Below are 17,177 nucleotides of genomic sequence, written 5' to 3' on the forward strand. Positions count from 1 at the left end.
GTTGGATATCAACTATGCTGAGACGACCCTTTCCAACCCATTTTGCTCTTTGCAGCCACTGTAAGGGAAGCTCACTGCCGTTATATTCCCAGTCTGCTCTTACTGGTATCATAACTACCAAAACACTAAAATCAGATCACTTAAAGGGTTATCCCCATCTGGGACATATAAGGCATAACCTGTGGATATGCTATGTATTCCCAAGATGGGGCTCCCTTCTCAGGGACCCAAACCTATTTTCAGATCATAGGCTCTTTGGCCTCTTCTGGCTCGTTGGAGGCCACCAGATGTGGCCGGGAAGCTGAAAACTGGCAAATCCAACGAGTTACATCATTTGGGTAGCTCTTGTTGATTTTAATAGGAGTTGTACAAATTGTATAGCCTTGCAAGGTACACTGTCTGCAGCTGTTTTCAGCTCCCCGACCACCGTCCAGCAACCGGAGGGTGTCCTATAGAAAGGTGTCAAGTAGATATGCCAGAAGTGTTCCAGGTAGGTATGCCCATTTAGGCCTTGCCTTTAACCGTAGATGGTTGCACTAGGATAGTGTCACCATACGGTTTGGTGCTGTAATCTAGGTGATGTATAGAAATTAAATAAATCCTTCAGCATTTCTGCCAGTGCCCGTCTCACTGTGTGCATGCCCCTGACGTTAAACTCATCTTTTCTGCCCAGACATGACTCTCTGTTTGGGAAATGAGCCAGTCTGCCAGGTTTCTCTTATTCTGAAAGATGTTTGATAAGCGATTCAATTTCCCCTGGAGTTAACAGCCATGTCCAAGTGACTGATAGTCAGCAGGCACAAGCAGCCTGCTAGATCCTACTCAATTTATATTGACCCGGGTGGCTGAGAGGCGTCTTTATTATACAGAGGGCCAGAGACTCTCACCCTCTGCAATCACTCTGCAGGAGGCTCATGCCTTAGTTAGGATGGGGTTAATAGTAATAAAGCAAAGGCTTAGGCCTAGTTAGCTGTCAGTTCAACCAAGTCTCCCAGGATTCTCCATCATTCCCCTTCCGATAATCTACCTTCATTTGGGTTTGTGTGTTCTGCATATGTTTATCTCTGCTGCAGGTTTATACCATACGAGGCTACGTGTAAAGCGTACAACGCTGTAGGCTGTTGGTGAGAACGGTAGGAGGAAGGTGCCATAACGCTGCTATTTTTTTCCTTCTCATGTGAATGAATGCAGGTGTTGATCTACTCAGACTTCTTTACTAGAAGCTGGAATAAAAAAGGGAAAAAACACCACCCTCCAAGCTTTATCATATCTATCATGGAGGCTTTAGCTATGTGCTGCCCTGTGTAAATCTCTTGGCAGATGGTTTCACCCCTTTATCCCAACAAGCTGATACCCAAAAAAGAGTAATGGACATCTTGTGGAGTATAGATTCACATCACGTTCATGCCCGCTGCCAAGTTCCACTATGGGATGCTAGTCTATACATGCATGGATAGGCACAGGCCCCATTCAGTGGCCTGAATGTGAAGGAGTGGGATGTGCTTTCTATGGCTATGTTCACACAACGTAAATTTAGTATTAATCACTGCGGTTGTTGCCGATTTGCAACAACGGCCATGATTAATACTAAACTTACATTGTGCTGCAGTCAGAGGGAATTCCGTCCAGATTGTATACACATACGGGGACATTTATTAAGTCCGGGTTTTTTTGCCCCGGATGCAATAATGTCCCCGCAGCTCCAACACTACGGAGATTAATGTAGAGGTGCATTGCATCTGCATAAATCCTGTGCGCACCAGTGTGTGGCGTAGGTTTCCTTACCATTTTTCGTTGCGAAAAATGATAAATGAAGCGGACCCAGAGTCCGCGCCCCCGCGTTTTGCCCCCTCCACACCCCCTCCCCGCCTCACTGGTGAAGGTGGTGTAAAATGGCCAGATGCTAATATTTTAATCGCAAAACGGCCATTTGCGAATAAATTAATTCGCATCTGGCCATTTTACACCAAAAAATGCAACTTTCTGGTTTGATAACTTTCCCCCACAGTATATCCCTAGCGGCCGCACAAGCCTGACAGGTCACTCAATGGAGCATGCGGCTCCTGCCGCACTTCCCATTATGTGCTGTGGTGAATTGGGTTGCGGGCACACACAAATGCGCCTGCATCCCAATTGAACAGAAATGAAGATCATCCAGGATGATCTTCACTGACACCGGCCGTTCTGTCACTCGGCTGGGTCACAGAATGGCCGGTGTCATACGATGTGTGAACCCAGCCTATATCTATACCTAGTGCTTGTAGAGCAAAGACTCTAAATAACTTGGTGCTCGGGGGGGAGTAACAACAGGGTTTAGTGGTTCATTATACATGCACGTCTGCCTCGGAGTGAAGATCCCCTATATATATGCGTATATGTACTTGCTGTTTTTTAGTTTAATAGTTGCAATAATGAGTATTTCAAGTGACTAAGAGTACCTGGCGTTAGAATGGTGACCTGACTTGACCTTACGACCCTATGGGTCTGTGTCCTTCCGTCCTCCGGCCCAACTTATGGAGATAGGATTCTCTCATTAGAGGAAGGTTCTTCTCTTCTGTGTTTTTTTTTTCTACTTTTCTGGGGCTGTCTAGGTTACATCATGGGTAAATAACTAGTAGGAGATACTTAGGGGAGTGTGTGTGTGTGTGTGGGGGGGGGCTCCGAAATAGTCTCTGGTAGGTTGTACAGTGTTATGGTAATTTAGTATAGGAATAGACCAATAAAAGATCAACTCAATGTCTTTGTAATGGGAATCAATGGCAGAAAGAAAATCTGAGAGGATAATGTCCAGAAAGAAAAATGGAAGATATTCAAAGTGTAAATATTTGTGGTTTGGATTTTGCCTCTTTTATATATTTATTTTATTTATTTATTATTTATTTATTTATTTTTGGGGGGGGAGGGGGGAAGGGAGAGGTAATTTTGTTGTAATATATTGTGATATGGCGTTTTTTTTGCCTTGAAATGTAAGTAAGGCTAAAATATTTAAATAAAGATTTAAAAAAAAAAAAAAAAAAAAAAAAAACTTGGCGCTCAGGATTTTCTTGGAACGCTGTGAAGGCGTTGCGGCTCCAACCTGAGCCTTTCGAGCCGCAATGCATTCACATCCTGCTAACGCATGTGAATAAACAGAATGAAAAAAAGAAAATCCTGGCCTAAATGTAGTCATAGTCATTTTCCTTGGGTATACAAGTTTTGAATTGGACTTGCAATCTACACTCTTTATATATGCTCGGATAAGGTCCTGAATATAGTTAAGACTATAGAATTTAACAGTGACGGTGCCTATCCATGCACAGACATGTCAGCAACCTACTTTGATATGTTATCTGGTATCTGTGCTATGGAGAGCACAAGCCCTTACCTTGGTGGTCCTGCAAAGGAATGGGTCATGGAGGACCTTATTAGTTTAAAGGGGTTATCTGCCATTTGGCAATTTCTAATATATTGCTGCTGTAAAAAGCAAATAAGTGCCTATGCTTACCTGTCCACGCTCCCTGGTGTCCTCTTGCAGTGTCACCAGTGTCCCTCGCTGACTTCAGCTCCTCCACTACCAAAACAAACTCGTCTTGGGAGTAACAGCCCACTCAGCCAATCACTTACTGAGACGGGATAGCCCCGCAGCCAGCGATTGGCTGAGCGGACTGTCACTCCCGAGACAAGAGGTCAGCAAGGGACACCGGCAACACTAGAAGAGGACACCGGTGGAGCACAGAGAGGTAAGTATAGGCTTTTTATTGTTTTCTACATAGCAGCAAAATATTAAATGTTGTCTAATGCTGGATAACCCCCTTTAAGGCTCAGTTTACATGCAGTATTTGGTCTATAGGCATTTGTACCCACAATGACTGTTAAAGTGGGCCTAAAACATCTGCTTTATATGAACCACCTTCTGTGACTGAAATTGTCTGTCCAGGAGACAAACACAAGGAAACAATGTCAGAGATATCAAAAGAGACAAGGAATCATGCATAAAGTGGCACTGTACAATGGCATTATATACTGTAGTACCATAGAGTGCATTGAATATCAGAAAGCTGTGCAGGGCCTTATATTGGGTGGTACCCCATCATCTACCCATTGGCATTCATGTTATGTTCTGTCATACAGTGCCTAAATAACTATACCGTATAGTGAAAATTTTATCATACTTACATTAAAGACAATCAAAAGTTATCCCTATCGGCACACATGCTTGCTTCATTCCAGCATTCATTTCACCTCAGTTCTTGTAATGAGTGGGGGTCCCAGCAATTGTATCCCCACCAATCACCCTATCGATAGGGAATAACTTTTAACTGTGAACTAAACCCCTTCAAGTAAATGCCCAATGACCCAATACCAGTTCCATACAACATCTAAATAACACTGTTATCTATTGCTTAGATGCCATGCCGTCCGTGGCATCTCCTTCAGCAAGCACAATAACACAATATCCCCAAGGCCGGCCCTGTTACTATACATCATAGCAGTGCATAGTGTGTACTACCAAGGACAGCGACACAACACTGGTACAGATGTTATTATGGCACAGGCGAGCGCAACAAATCATGTCACAGCTACCTTAGAGATTTGTTCACATACTTTGGTTGCTGTATTATATACTTACCCAGAATTCAAGGACGTCTCCTTCCTTCCCCCTATATATTACAGCTCCTTACAGAGTTCCCTGGTTTTGCGGCTCCTGCACCAGACCCCTTCACCCCCTCATCACAGACATCCGATCCGTCCTCCTGACTGTATACCCTGAGGCATTGCGGTACAGTCATACATTTCCCCCGAGCCTGCCACTTCCTAGCTAGCGCACATGATAAAATCAGCCTTATTTGGCCGTGAGTCTTCTGTGTCTTATCCCAAGCCACTCTGTCATTATTAGATTTATGTATTTGTTCCAAAGTGTTAAGGATCTGCTACGTTATCCGCAGCTCTAGTCTCTGTGCTTCATAAAGCATTGGCACTTAGCAGAGGAATAGAGAGAGGTGTGAGCTAAACATTGAATGGATTTAGCAGAAACTTTATAGCTAGTCTGCTTTGCAGCAAAATGAGTCAGACAGCAGGTTCAACAATAACGGGAAAATATGCCCAAATTATACACTACCTAAGCCGAGTTATAAATGTTCAGGGGCGGAATATCCAAACTTGGTGATTTCTCTTTTTGTTCTAGTAAACAGTTAGGGGAGTAATAAAACAGTGCCCCCCGGTGGGCACATTATCATGAAATACTGTTTACAAAAGGAAATGATACCATGTTATAAATATATTGAGCTTGGTTACCTAAATCATAAGAACTAGGATTACTAGGATTAAGATTACGGTGCATTAGATGAATGATCTGGATTGTAGTATATCACAACTCTTATACTGCCCTGGCTAAGGCTGTCGGGGTCTGAGAGGAGTTTGTGAACAGCTGAAGACCTACTGGTTGGACATGTGGTGTTATTAGGTAGAGATGAGTGAGTAGTACTTAATCAAGTAGCTGTTTGATCAAGTAGTGCACTATTCAATAGATTTGTTTTCTATCGAGTTTCCAACCAAAAACGCAGTAAAAATTTGATTCTTCTCCCACCATGCTTGGCACTATTTTCTAGACAATAGCTTACTCATGTGACCTCCAACTATAAAAACTCAGCTCCTGCTGCTAGTCATCAGATGCCATCTTAAAGGTAGTGAGGGAGAGATCTTTGAGTAGAGACAGTTAGGATTTTGGCTGATTTTAGGCAGACAAGATCCTAAAAGCCCTTCTTAGGGCTAATACACAGCACAGTATATAGCTCCGTCCTTACAGTGAATAGGACAGCTACAAGCACATCATCTACTTAGACAGACAGACAGGCAGCTAATAATTCTCCTAAATATGCCTGTGTTGACCTATTTGCAGTTACATTTTAATTGTTGCAGGGAATTTATTTGCGCTCTGCACTTGTTTAAAAAAAAATAAAAGCCTGCTGTGTCATTGACAAGCCGCTGCTCTACATGAAAGGTACTATTGCTCCAGAATACGCCTGTGTAGACCTATTTGCTTGTTGCGGGGGAATTGTTTAAAAAAGCCTCAAACTCAATTATTATTGTGGGTTTACCTCAAGGGCCTCAAAATAAATTTTTGGAGGGCTCTCCTCAAGAGCCCTCCAAACTTAATTTTTACAGGGTTTCCATGAGACCAACACCCCTTTATATGTAATGAAGGGCATATGAAAGTGCCAGAAGAGTTTGAAAATTTAAACAGGACGTGTCTGACAACATCCCACACACAATGACAGTTAGCAGTGGGTGCTGTTTAATTTCCCCCCTTGCCTATGCCATCTGTGGTTGTCAAAGGCAACGTGATTTAAGCCCTTAAGGACGGGGCCCATTTTTGTTGTGTTTAAAAGGCCATAGCACTTGCATTTTTCCACCTAGAAACCATATGAGCCCTTATTTTTTGCGTCACTAATTGTACTTTGCAATGACAGGCTGAATTTTTGCATTTGTTACACTACGAAACCAGAAAAAAATTCAAAGTGTGGTGAAATTGAAAAAAAAAACGCATTTCTTTTATTTGGGGGAACTGTGTTTTTACGCCATTTGCCCTGGGGTAAAAATGACTTGTTATGCATGTTCCACAAGTCGTTACGATTAAAACGATATGTAACATGTATAACTTATATTGTATCTGATGGCCTATAAAAAATTCAAACCATTGTTAACAAATATACGTTCCTTAAAACCGCTCCATTCCCAGGCTTATAACGCTTTTATTCTTGGGTCTATAGGGGTGTGTCAGGTGTCATTTTTTGCGCCATGACGTGTTCTTTCTATCGGTACCTTGATTGCGCATATACGACTTTTTGATCGCTTTTTACTAAATTTTTTCTGGATTTGATGCGACCAAAAATGCGCAATTTTGCACTTTGGGATTTTTTTGCGCTGACGCCGTTTACCGTGCGAGATCAGGAATGTGATTGATTAATAGTTCGGGCGATTACGAACGCGGCGATACCAAACATGTTTTATTTATTTATTTGTTTACTTTTATTTAAAGCGGAAAAGAAACGAGTCCAGCTCCCGGCCATGATTAAGGCTGCGGTGTAGCAGCCGAAACGCGTAGGCTTCAGTTGGGGGCATGCCGCACGTGTGTACGGTGACGGAGATACAATAAACAACGCACCTGATTCCACCTTGCCGGAAGCTGGACTCGTTTCTTTTCCGCATCTACTCAGGACACCTGTTGGAGTGTGAGCCCGTGCTGTGAAGCTCGGTGGATGGGGTAAGCTGGCTTTTTTCCGTTCATGACTTACTTTTATTTAAAACCTGGGAAAAGGGGAGTGATTCGGACTTTTATTAGGGGAGGGGGCTTTTTACTATAAACAACACTTTTTTTTTTTTTACACATATACTAGAAGCCCCCCTGGGGGACTTCTAGTATATATACTTTGATCTCTCATTGAGATCTCTGCAGCATAGATATGAGATAGGCACTCAATGAGATAGGCACTCGTTTACTTCCGGCTGCTGCTGCTTCCGGCGCCATCTTGGACGAGTCCCCGGCCGGCATCAGTAACGGAGATCGCTCCTCCGGGACGACGTCCCGGAGGAGCGATCTCCCCCACTAGACACCAGGGAAGGTTGCCTCCGGTAATCGGAGGCAGCTGTCAACTTTGACAGCTGCCTCCGATTAGCTAATTAGCGGGCACGGCGATCAGACCGTGCCCGCTAATAGCGGCGGTCCCGGGCTACACGCGGCACCTGGGACCGCGGCGCTTCAATGCGCGGCCCCGCTTTGAAGTGCTAATGAGGACATATGACGTACCGGTACGTCATATGTCCTTAAGAGGTTAAAGGAGTGCAGGATTTTTTTTTTCCCTTACAATTTTATTTTCTTTCCATGCTAAGGTAGAGGAAAGAAGGTTTCGTGGTATTTATTCCACTTTAAATAAAGGTTATATTGTGTTTGGAGTGTTTTGTTAAGAGGTTGTGATAGTGGCGTAATACTGCGACTTGGGCGTGTTAAATGCATCCAGGCATGATTCCCCTGCTGCCCCAGTTGCATTCCAGAGGTGTTTGCATCATTTTCTGACGTGTCATTGTTGACTTGATGACCTCCAAGTGGTTGAATTTAGGTTTCCAAAAACGAGCATTTATCTGCCATTGACTTCAATGGGATTTGATATTTGAATCGAATTTCAAGCTTTTGAGCATTTTACTACTCGCTCATCTCTATTAGGGCCTTAGAGTTTTTTTTAATGAACATGTCTAATACAATGCCTAAAACTAAGAAAATACTAATACAATGCCTAATGCTAATGGAATACAGGACGGGGAGAAGGCAGAGTGCAGGAAAACAGCCGTACCGTCAGCTGTGCATCACTATTACATTGCCATTACATGTAGCGATGTGCGGTTGGCAACCGATGGTTTTAGTTTTGGGTCTAAAGAAACGATTAGCCAATGATCGTTTTATTGACTGATCATTGTCTCTATTACACGGAGCAATAATCGACCAAATCGGGTTGTTTCAGGCGATTATCGCTCAGTGTTATAGGGTCCTACGAGTCCTGTTAGGATCTTATTCCTCACTAGTCAGTTTACTTGCTACAAATGGGGTCATTTTCAGGTTTTTGAGATTCTTTAAGAAAGTGAAATCACACAGTGACCGGTGATGTCATTTGGCAAGCTCATGAATGCAACATTTACCAACAATACAGTATGTCCTTCTCGTAATACTTTGCTGCTCAGCTTCCTCAAGTTTACATAGACACAGGCGCACATGTCATCTACTGCGCACATCTGCGTTTGTATAGTTTTCCTTTCTGATTCTAGGAAAATACCTACAGCTACCATTGATTATCCGTGTACTTGCTGCAAGGTGTTATAATCTGTGATCAATGAGTAACCATATCGTCATCTTTCTTGCAGATCATCCCACAGCCAAGATTGAGTCTCGGCCCAACCTGCCAAGGGAGGGGGACAGGCTGCAGCTGCAATGTGATGCCTATGGAAACCCTGAGTGAGTATGGATGTGCCGCCACATAAATCACTTATTAGCCAATTTTTTTTGTATGAAATCTACTCTACTTTTAGTTTAGTTATGTGATCTACTAGGGCCCAATAAGCTGGTACAGATTATGTGACATATGGAGGGCAGATTTGTTGCATACCCCTTTTTCAGTATGTACTATGTATCCCATAATTGTGATAGAAGCCATAGTTATTCATGGTGCCAGTCCTAATCCTTACTCATTCTTAAGGTTTTAAACGGAACCCGTCACCAAGACAATGCTATCTAACCCTAAGCATCATGTCATAGAGCAGAAAGAACTGAGCAGATTGATATATATCTTTGTGGGAAAAGATTTCGTATAACTTGTAACATGTTGATTGAAAACCCTGATCATTTATGTTAGAGTCCAGTAGGCGGTGTCATTCAATGGACTGGACTCTTTAGCATGGAAACATCAGCGATTTCAATCAATAAATGACAAGTTATGCTGACTCTTTTCCCATCAAGATATATATCAAACCGCTCAGCTCTTTATGCTTTATAACATGATGCTGATAGATTAGGCAGCATGTTCATGGTGACGGATTCCCTTTAAGTAGACTTCAAGTCTATTCAAGAGCTCGGACTAAGCTGGAGCTAGATAATGACTAGGGATGAGCGAACCGGGCAGGAGCGGGCAGGATCTTCCAGGGAATTCAAGATACATTCTTCTTGAATTCCCTGGAAGATCCCGGCCGCAGATTCCCGGGAGCGCAACTATGCACCCGGGGTCGCAGGCATCGCACTGGAGTGAGCGACTTTCGGACCGAAAGTCCGAAAGTTCCGCTCATCTTTAATAATGAGTGATGATGGCCCTGAATCCATTTCTTATGGTATCAAAGGCAGGACAAGCAAAAATACCTCCTTGGTAAATAGATCAGTTGGCTAAAATAAAAAATAAATAAAACTATATGAGAGAGGTGTATGGTTCGTGGTGGTAGCTGCAACACTAAAGGTGGACTTAATGGCGCAAATGGTCAATGCTTACTATCCTTGTGGATGTAACATCAGTGAACTATATTAGCACAGTGTAATCCACTATTAGTGTTGCGGGATCAACTCAGGTGTACAGGTAGGCAATCCAGGACAGGATCTCAAGTGTTTTATTTGGAGTGATCAATATGTCACACGTATGGTCACTCCAATCTGTATATTTGCAACGTTCAGACCTCACAGACCGAAACACATTGCAAATAAACATGTAGATTGGAATCTACCATACTTGTGACATATCAATCCTGTCCTAGATTGCCTACATGTACACCTGCGCTGATCCGAAGAGTGGGGATCGTTCTTCTGCATGATTCTCAACCTCTCTCTGTGTCAGCCACACTGTGCCTTCAATAGTGTTGTGCCTATCACATTGCACTACTCTCTCAGATGAGTGCATCTTTCCTGGGGACTGTTTGTAAGACATTACCACACCAAGAGGCGCCCCTGTTCTGTTTTATATATTCTTGGTTAAGTAAACTTGGAGCCCAGAGTGTTCGATTCACTTGAAGCATGCCACCAATGGTATTGGCCAGCAGTTACTGCTGGTGATGTTCGTCACGTAGAAAATAACACAGCCATTGGATGCCTTTGGCTATATCCATTGGGCACTGCAGTCGACTATAGAGGATATGTCATAATTTGCATACAGCCACGGGGGGTTGAATAATGATGACCAATGGGTGAGCTGCAGGCATGGGAGAAATACTAGTATAAAGGTCAATGCAATTAATCCTTGCTCTTCCTTGTCTAAGCTTTACAATGGTCTTGTAGGCTGAGAGGTGGTGAAGGAAAGGGAATCACTGGTTTATGGATTAGCCCGAGACCCATCATTACAGATAAGAGCCAGTGACGGCAGAGCCTGAGACCTTTGGTCATGGCAAGAAATTGACCTATTTTGCTATATTATTAAGGTATATTTCATCATGTGTTCACTATAGGGACTCATACTGTGGATTTTCTTTCCCCAGAAAAGAGCAATTTTGTATTTTTCTCTTTTTATTTTCCATTGTCTAAAATTATTGGTCAGCTGTACTAACAGGAACAAGCTGATGTTATTACTGAGATGACCTTTACTGACCACACAACCCAGAAATAAGAAGAAATGTCACCAGCACTACCACAGGCAGGCAAACTTGTCTTTAAAGTAATATTATAAAGTCCAGAGTCCAACACATACAGAAATTTAAGCTCAAACTGTCCCATAAGGGAGCAAGTGTATCACCCGGTGGCCCCTAAGCTAGAGTGGGCCCCCTCTTGTGTCTAGCTTTAACAAGGACACAGTCACTCGTTTTATCTCTGTGGCTGACTTGCAGTGGAAAGTGGCAATGTGGCAATATGTCAAGTCATCTAGTCATATGGATCCTGTGTCAGCATAGTGGTGGACCCATCTTCTCCTTCCCTGGCCTCCCTCCTGAACTCACTGTGATGCTGAACACTCTCTCTTTACCCTTTTAGATGGCAGCTTCTTGCTGCAGTCTTCTTCTTCACCCAAGCATGCCACAATACATTGGTTCCACAATACATTATATGATTAAGGAGAAGTCCGGCCACTCTGCGATCTTCTTTGGCAGTAACATCATGAACCAGTTTATGGACTGCCTGCTCAGCCAATCAGTGACTGGAGCGGGACACCACTGCAGTCACTGATTGGCTGATGGGAAATCCATGAGCCAGGTCTTGCATTTTCCCCCAAGTCATGACAACATAGCAAACTCAAGAGGAAATGCATTCCGACGGGGCCTGTGACTCGCTGCTTCATGGGCACAAGAAGAGGTAAGTAACAGTTGTTTGTTATGTTCCCCCGTTGCCAGCTGTCAATTTTTTCAAATGACCAGACTTCTCCTTTAATGGAAAGACATCAAGTACAATTAGTCCCACAAAAAAAACAAGCATAACGAAGAAGATGAAAGAAGAAAAAAACTGAAATTGTCTGCAGCATTGAGCATACTAAGCACATACTTAGTATTACATCATTGTGATCACATGGTCGATAACACTATCTGTTACCATAGGGTTTGTCTGTACAGTGACCTATATTCAAGTAGAAGAACCAGTGTTGTTTTACACATTATGCGCATACCTAAAGAGGCACTGTCACCAAAAAATCTTTTCACATGTCAAAGAGACATACCAAAAAGGAAGTGCAAAAGAACAATATGGCCATCATAGTGGATAGATGCATGCTGGAGGGCCCACAATCCCAGATATGAGCACTTAACGTAAAGTAGAATAATCCTGCATCATGCATGGTTTAATCAAATAAGGTTTATTTCACATGATCTGATACAGGAATGTGACGTTTCGACCCCACAGGTTTTTATCAAGCATGCTGCATGATTTTTCAACTTTTTTGTCAGAGAGACATGTCAAAAGTTTTGATTGGTCGGGTCTGGGTGTTCAAACCACTTGTAAGAACCAACGGGAGTCATGCTCAGGGCAGCTCTTTCCAAGCTCTGTGACACGTGAGGAGTTGGAACACTGTGGAGTCTGGCCAACCTGTAGTCTGGATGCACGTAGATAAGGCCTCCAATCCCAGATGTGGGCATCTGTACTTGGCAAAGAGAAGAGTCCAACAGCATCTATAAAGTGAATAGCTTCAAGATTTTATACAAAATCGTAAAACTATGTAAACAAAATCGTGAAACTATGCACTCTACGAATGATGGTGGACTTTTATCTTTGCCATGTCTCCCTGACAGGTACACTATGGCTATGTTCCCATTATGTACCAATTAGCACAAACAATGGCCGCTGTTGTAAAGCAATGGCTGGAAATAATGATCATGATCATTAATTCCGTCCATTGTTTTATAACAATGGCCATGCTTTAATGTTAAACAAAAGCCATTCACTAAAGAACAGCCATTGTTTGTACATAGTAAGAACATAGCCTTATACTGTACTCTACAAAGCGTAATTAAAAATAAAGTGATTTGTATAATGTGTATAAACACTCAGCTACATTGAGCGCTAGTCTCTCTCATACATATTCACTGTGTTCTTGCTACTAGTCCCACCTCAGTTGATGTCTCACTTCTCCCACACTTCACCTCGGTACCACCTTCCATTCTCTTTTATCCCACACCTCCCACACCTGACTTAGCTTACATAAGAAGCAAGTCATAACCCTCATCTTACCCAGCAACTATCACGGAAGCCACCACTTCATGCATGTGGCATAGAGTATGGCATAATTGGTGGGCATAGACTTAGAGAATTATCTAGAACTGTAAACCAAGAAGGGGAAGCTACATACTGTAAATGAGTATTGTCCACCTTCCTATTCTTCATTACAGACCATTACTCAAACATAGAGCTAAACATGCATCCTCCCCCCAAGACCTTTAGTTCAACCCAAAGTTGCTTCAGCACCAGAGGAATTTGGACCCAGAGGTCCTTTAAATTTCACTCTCTAGGACCATATTTTTGCTATTTGGGTACAAAAATATATAGATAGATAGATAGATAGATACAAAACACAAATTCCGCAGCACTCAATGAAAGAGCTTTGCCCGGTGCCGTGGTTCACACCCCGATCCACAGGTGTCTATGTAGAAATCCAAAAAAGTAACTGCAGCACACAGGACTTAGTGAAAAATTCAATCTGTATTGGTGATTATTCCATACAAAGCACACGGTAAAATAAAAAGCGACGTTTCGACGTCTCAATGACGTCTTTTTCAAGCCAGTGACTTTGAAAAAGACGTCATTGAGACGTTGAAACGTCGCTTTTTATTTTACCGTGTGCTTTGTATGGAATAATCACCAATACAGATTTAATTTTTTACTAAGTCCTGTGTGCTGCAGTTTTTTGGATTTCTAGATAGATAGATAGATAGATAGATAGATAGGAGATAGATAGATAGATAGATAGATAGGAGATAGATAGATAGGAGATAGATAGATAGATAGATAGATAGATAGGAGATAGATAGATAGATAGATAGATAGATAGATAGATAGATAGATAGATAGATAGATTGCAGACAAGTAGGAATCAAGTTGCAATGCAAATTTGTGGTCTTCATGTTGTGTAACCAAGGCCACCATATGGTCCAAGCCCAATTGACACTATACTATGATGATTATATCTGTGTTCTGAGGCTGGGGATACAGTTTGTTGTCAAAGACCCGCCCATGTCTAGTGTGAGACAGTTGGCATCTGCCTTATAAGCTCTTTTACTTTCCTTTTGTAAGTAGCCTACCTGCCCATGCTTCAGCAACTCTTGTTTCTCCACCCATCAGCCATCTCTCGAGTCTGTAAGACAAAGATGAGTGAGATCATGATTTGACCACCGGCCAAAGTCTGTCTGGGCTTCTAAGCAAATCAGCAGCATACCCTTCATGTTTTGACTCCGGATTGATCTGTCGGTTTTCCCCCTTGTTTCCTGATTTGACTTTATCTGTGTCCTCCAGGTTTTGACTCTGTCTTGTTTGACTACTCTATCTCTGACTGCCTCTGGTCATCTGGCTAGATGCGGCCTACAAACTTGTCCCTAGCAGCCCAGACCATCCTGTTTTGCAGTGCATTAAAAGGGAAGTCCTGTGAAACTAAAAAATGACAGGAAGGAAGGGGAGTTCTAGAACATAATAAACAAAGTATACTTACCTATCCATGTGCCCCTGTAGCGCCACTCTTGGGTTTCCCTGACCGTCGCTGGCTGGTATTTTCAACCAGCATCTTACTCCTCCAGCTTTAAGGTCATGGCCCGGCTTATGGATTGCCCATTCAGCCAGTGACTGGAGCGGTGTCCCACCCCAGTCACTGATTGGCTAAGCAGGCAATCCATCAGACACGTAGGTGACATTGCAGCTGAAAGAGCAGCAGGAGGGTGGTGGCTGTCAGTGAGACCCAGGAGCTGTGCTACGGGCCGCAAGGATAGGTAAGTATACTTTATTTATTATGTTTCTGCAACCCCCTACCTTCCTGCCATTTTTTTGTTTCAATGTGCTTCTCCTTTAAGCCCCCTATACATTTATGACGGCAGTCAGTATATAGTATATGGTGGTTTCCTGAGACTCCACAAACAGATGATGTCAATAGAGATTGGGGTTGGACATGATGGAATTTCGCTGCCAGACCTCTTAGTTCTCAGAGAGATAAGTCATCCCAGAGCCATATGGCTGCGCTTTACCCCTCTCCATAGAGAACACAGGAATGTTCGACTTAGCCAAACGATCATTCTTACTACAGTTACTAAAGGTGTATGGCCACCTTCAAGCTCTGTTAGCCAGTGTGGTGTGTAATTTTGGTAACCAGGTTATACTCACTGGACCTGTGTCTTATTTTTACCCTTCTCTACTATGTTACTAATGTTCATAGCCGATGTAGTGGTATGACGTTTTACATAATTGCCGCTCTGCCAACATGCTTCTACAATTACTTTTCATCCGTACCCCATTGGAGTCTATTGTGAGATGTGAGCAGTCCCTGTTTTTGTTCGGTAATTCACCTGGGTTCCATTAATTAGCTGATAGTAAGCGCTCGGCTTACACCACTCCTGGTAATTAAATGAGTGCAGGTTAATTAAATCAGTGGGAAATCCTGAATCAAAGCCTCCTGCTCAAGACGGGTCACGTAATGCCTGAACCGTGAGTAATATCTGTCTATTATAATACCTTATCAAGGCATATGTCATCATTAAAGACCTGCTACACTTCTGTTCGGCTACATTACGGCTTAGATTTGTATCTCCATTCCCATTTTAGTGCTACCAATGTCTATTCTTTTGTATCTCTATTGCCCGTAGCCAGGTAAACATCTGACTCTAACGTTTTAACGCTATAAAGAAAGGCACTGCATCACAGCACAGTTTATTTCACGTTGCAAAATATTGATTTACGCTACTCTCAAAAAGTCCAGATGCCTCCTAGCATTGGAAATGTTCCCACCGAATGATGAGTAATCTTTATACAAAATATAAAGAGACATATAGACAAAGTTATCCATATAACCCATGTGAAAAGGTAACGGCTGCCCTCTTAACCGGTATCAGTCTTCTGCCTCATGGGTGAAGAATTTTGGCCCGTTCTTGAAAGAACATCTTTAATTTAGACACATTGGTAGGTTCTGAATTATTTCTTTCTGGTCTAGAAGAAATGTGATGAGGTTCTGGGACTCTGCAACCCTCGGTGAAATCCATTATCTCCAAAAGAAAAAGACTTGGCACAATGGTGAATGTTCTCAGAGGTCACCCTGCTAAATGACCCCATGGTTGAAAGGAAAACTCATTTAAGATGTCACAAAACACCCCAGAGGAACGTCTAACGGGTGAAGGTCACCATAGCTTCAGTCTGTTGTTTAGTATTTTAGAATAGGAACATGGAAAACTGGATTACTGGGAGATTTGACAGGTAAAAGCCCCCTGCTACCTGAGATTAAAGCGAGCCATAAAGGCAGTGGACGGACCACCCTGAAATAAATAAACCATATACAAAGACTTACAGTATGTGCCTACATTTAGGCCGAAATTCCTTAACCGTGATGCGAAACGCTGATATCCAATTATATGAAACATTTAGAGGCCAGTATGGATGCCATAGGGGCCACTACCGTTCACTATGCTCATAATATGCCTTCATTTCTTTTAGCACTCACCAAAATGTCCTACCTCCATAGCCACAGTATTCAATATAGCAGTAGTGTCTATCTTCTGGCTCACAGGGAACACTGAAGATTAAAGTCTTTTAACAGGTGGAGAGCCACAAGATGAAGATTATTGCAGAACTATATGACTTCCATACTAGAGATGAGCACAACTTGAGCATGCTCAGGTCCATTTGTTCTGAATTTGAATACCGATGGCTGAAGAAGTTGGACGCAGTCCTAGGAAGTTCGGGAAAACATGGATACAGCCATAGCCCATAGGCAGTATCTATGTTTTTCCGGACTCCCTAGGGCTGCATCCAACGTCTTCAGCCACTGGTATTCAAATGACAAACGTTTGGACGAGCATACCCAAGTTGCGCTCATTTCTATTCCATACTAAATGCAATATCAACAAGCTGGGGGGTTGGGTTCATATTGTGTATTTGCAGTCTGTTTAACATATCTGTTTTATTGGGGGAGGAATGGACGCAAAAACTGAAGCATTATGTGCCATTTCCATTGACTTCCATTATTTGAAAAAAACTGATCAAAACAGATCTTTTTTTTTTTTTTTTTAGC

General features: G+C 42.6%; 1 protein-coding gene across 5 annotated transcripts in view; it reads left to right on the forward strand.

The window, feature by feature from the left end:
- The window catches only part of CADM3 (cell adhesion molecule 3), a 304,853-nt gene that overhangs the window by 269,607 nt on the left and 18,069 nt on the right, over positions 1-17,177 (forward strand). For all 5 annotated transcript variants that reach the window (XM_069949914.1, XM_069949912.1, XM_069949915.1 and 2 more), the window contains exon 7: positions 8,893-8,983. In XM_069949914.1, the coding sequence (XP_069806015.1) occupies positions 8,893-8,983 (91 nt within the window). The remainder of the gene's footprint in view (positions 1-8,892; positions 8,984-17,177) is intronic.

Source organism: Dendropsophus ebraccatus, chromosome 13, assembly GCF_027789765.1.
Source record: "Dendropsophus ebraccatus isolate aDenEbr1 chromosome 13, aDenEbr1.pat, whole genome shotgun sequence".
In the NCBI taxonomy this organism is placed as follows: domain Eukaryota; kingdom Metazoa; phylum Chordata; class Amphibia; order Anura; family Hylidae; genus Dendropsophus; species Dendropsophus ebraccatus.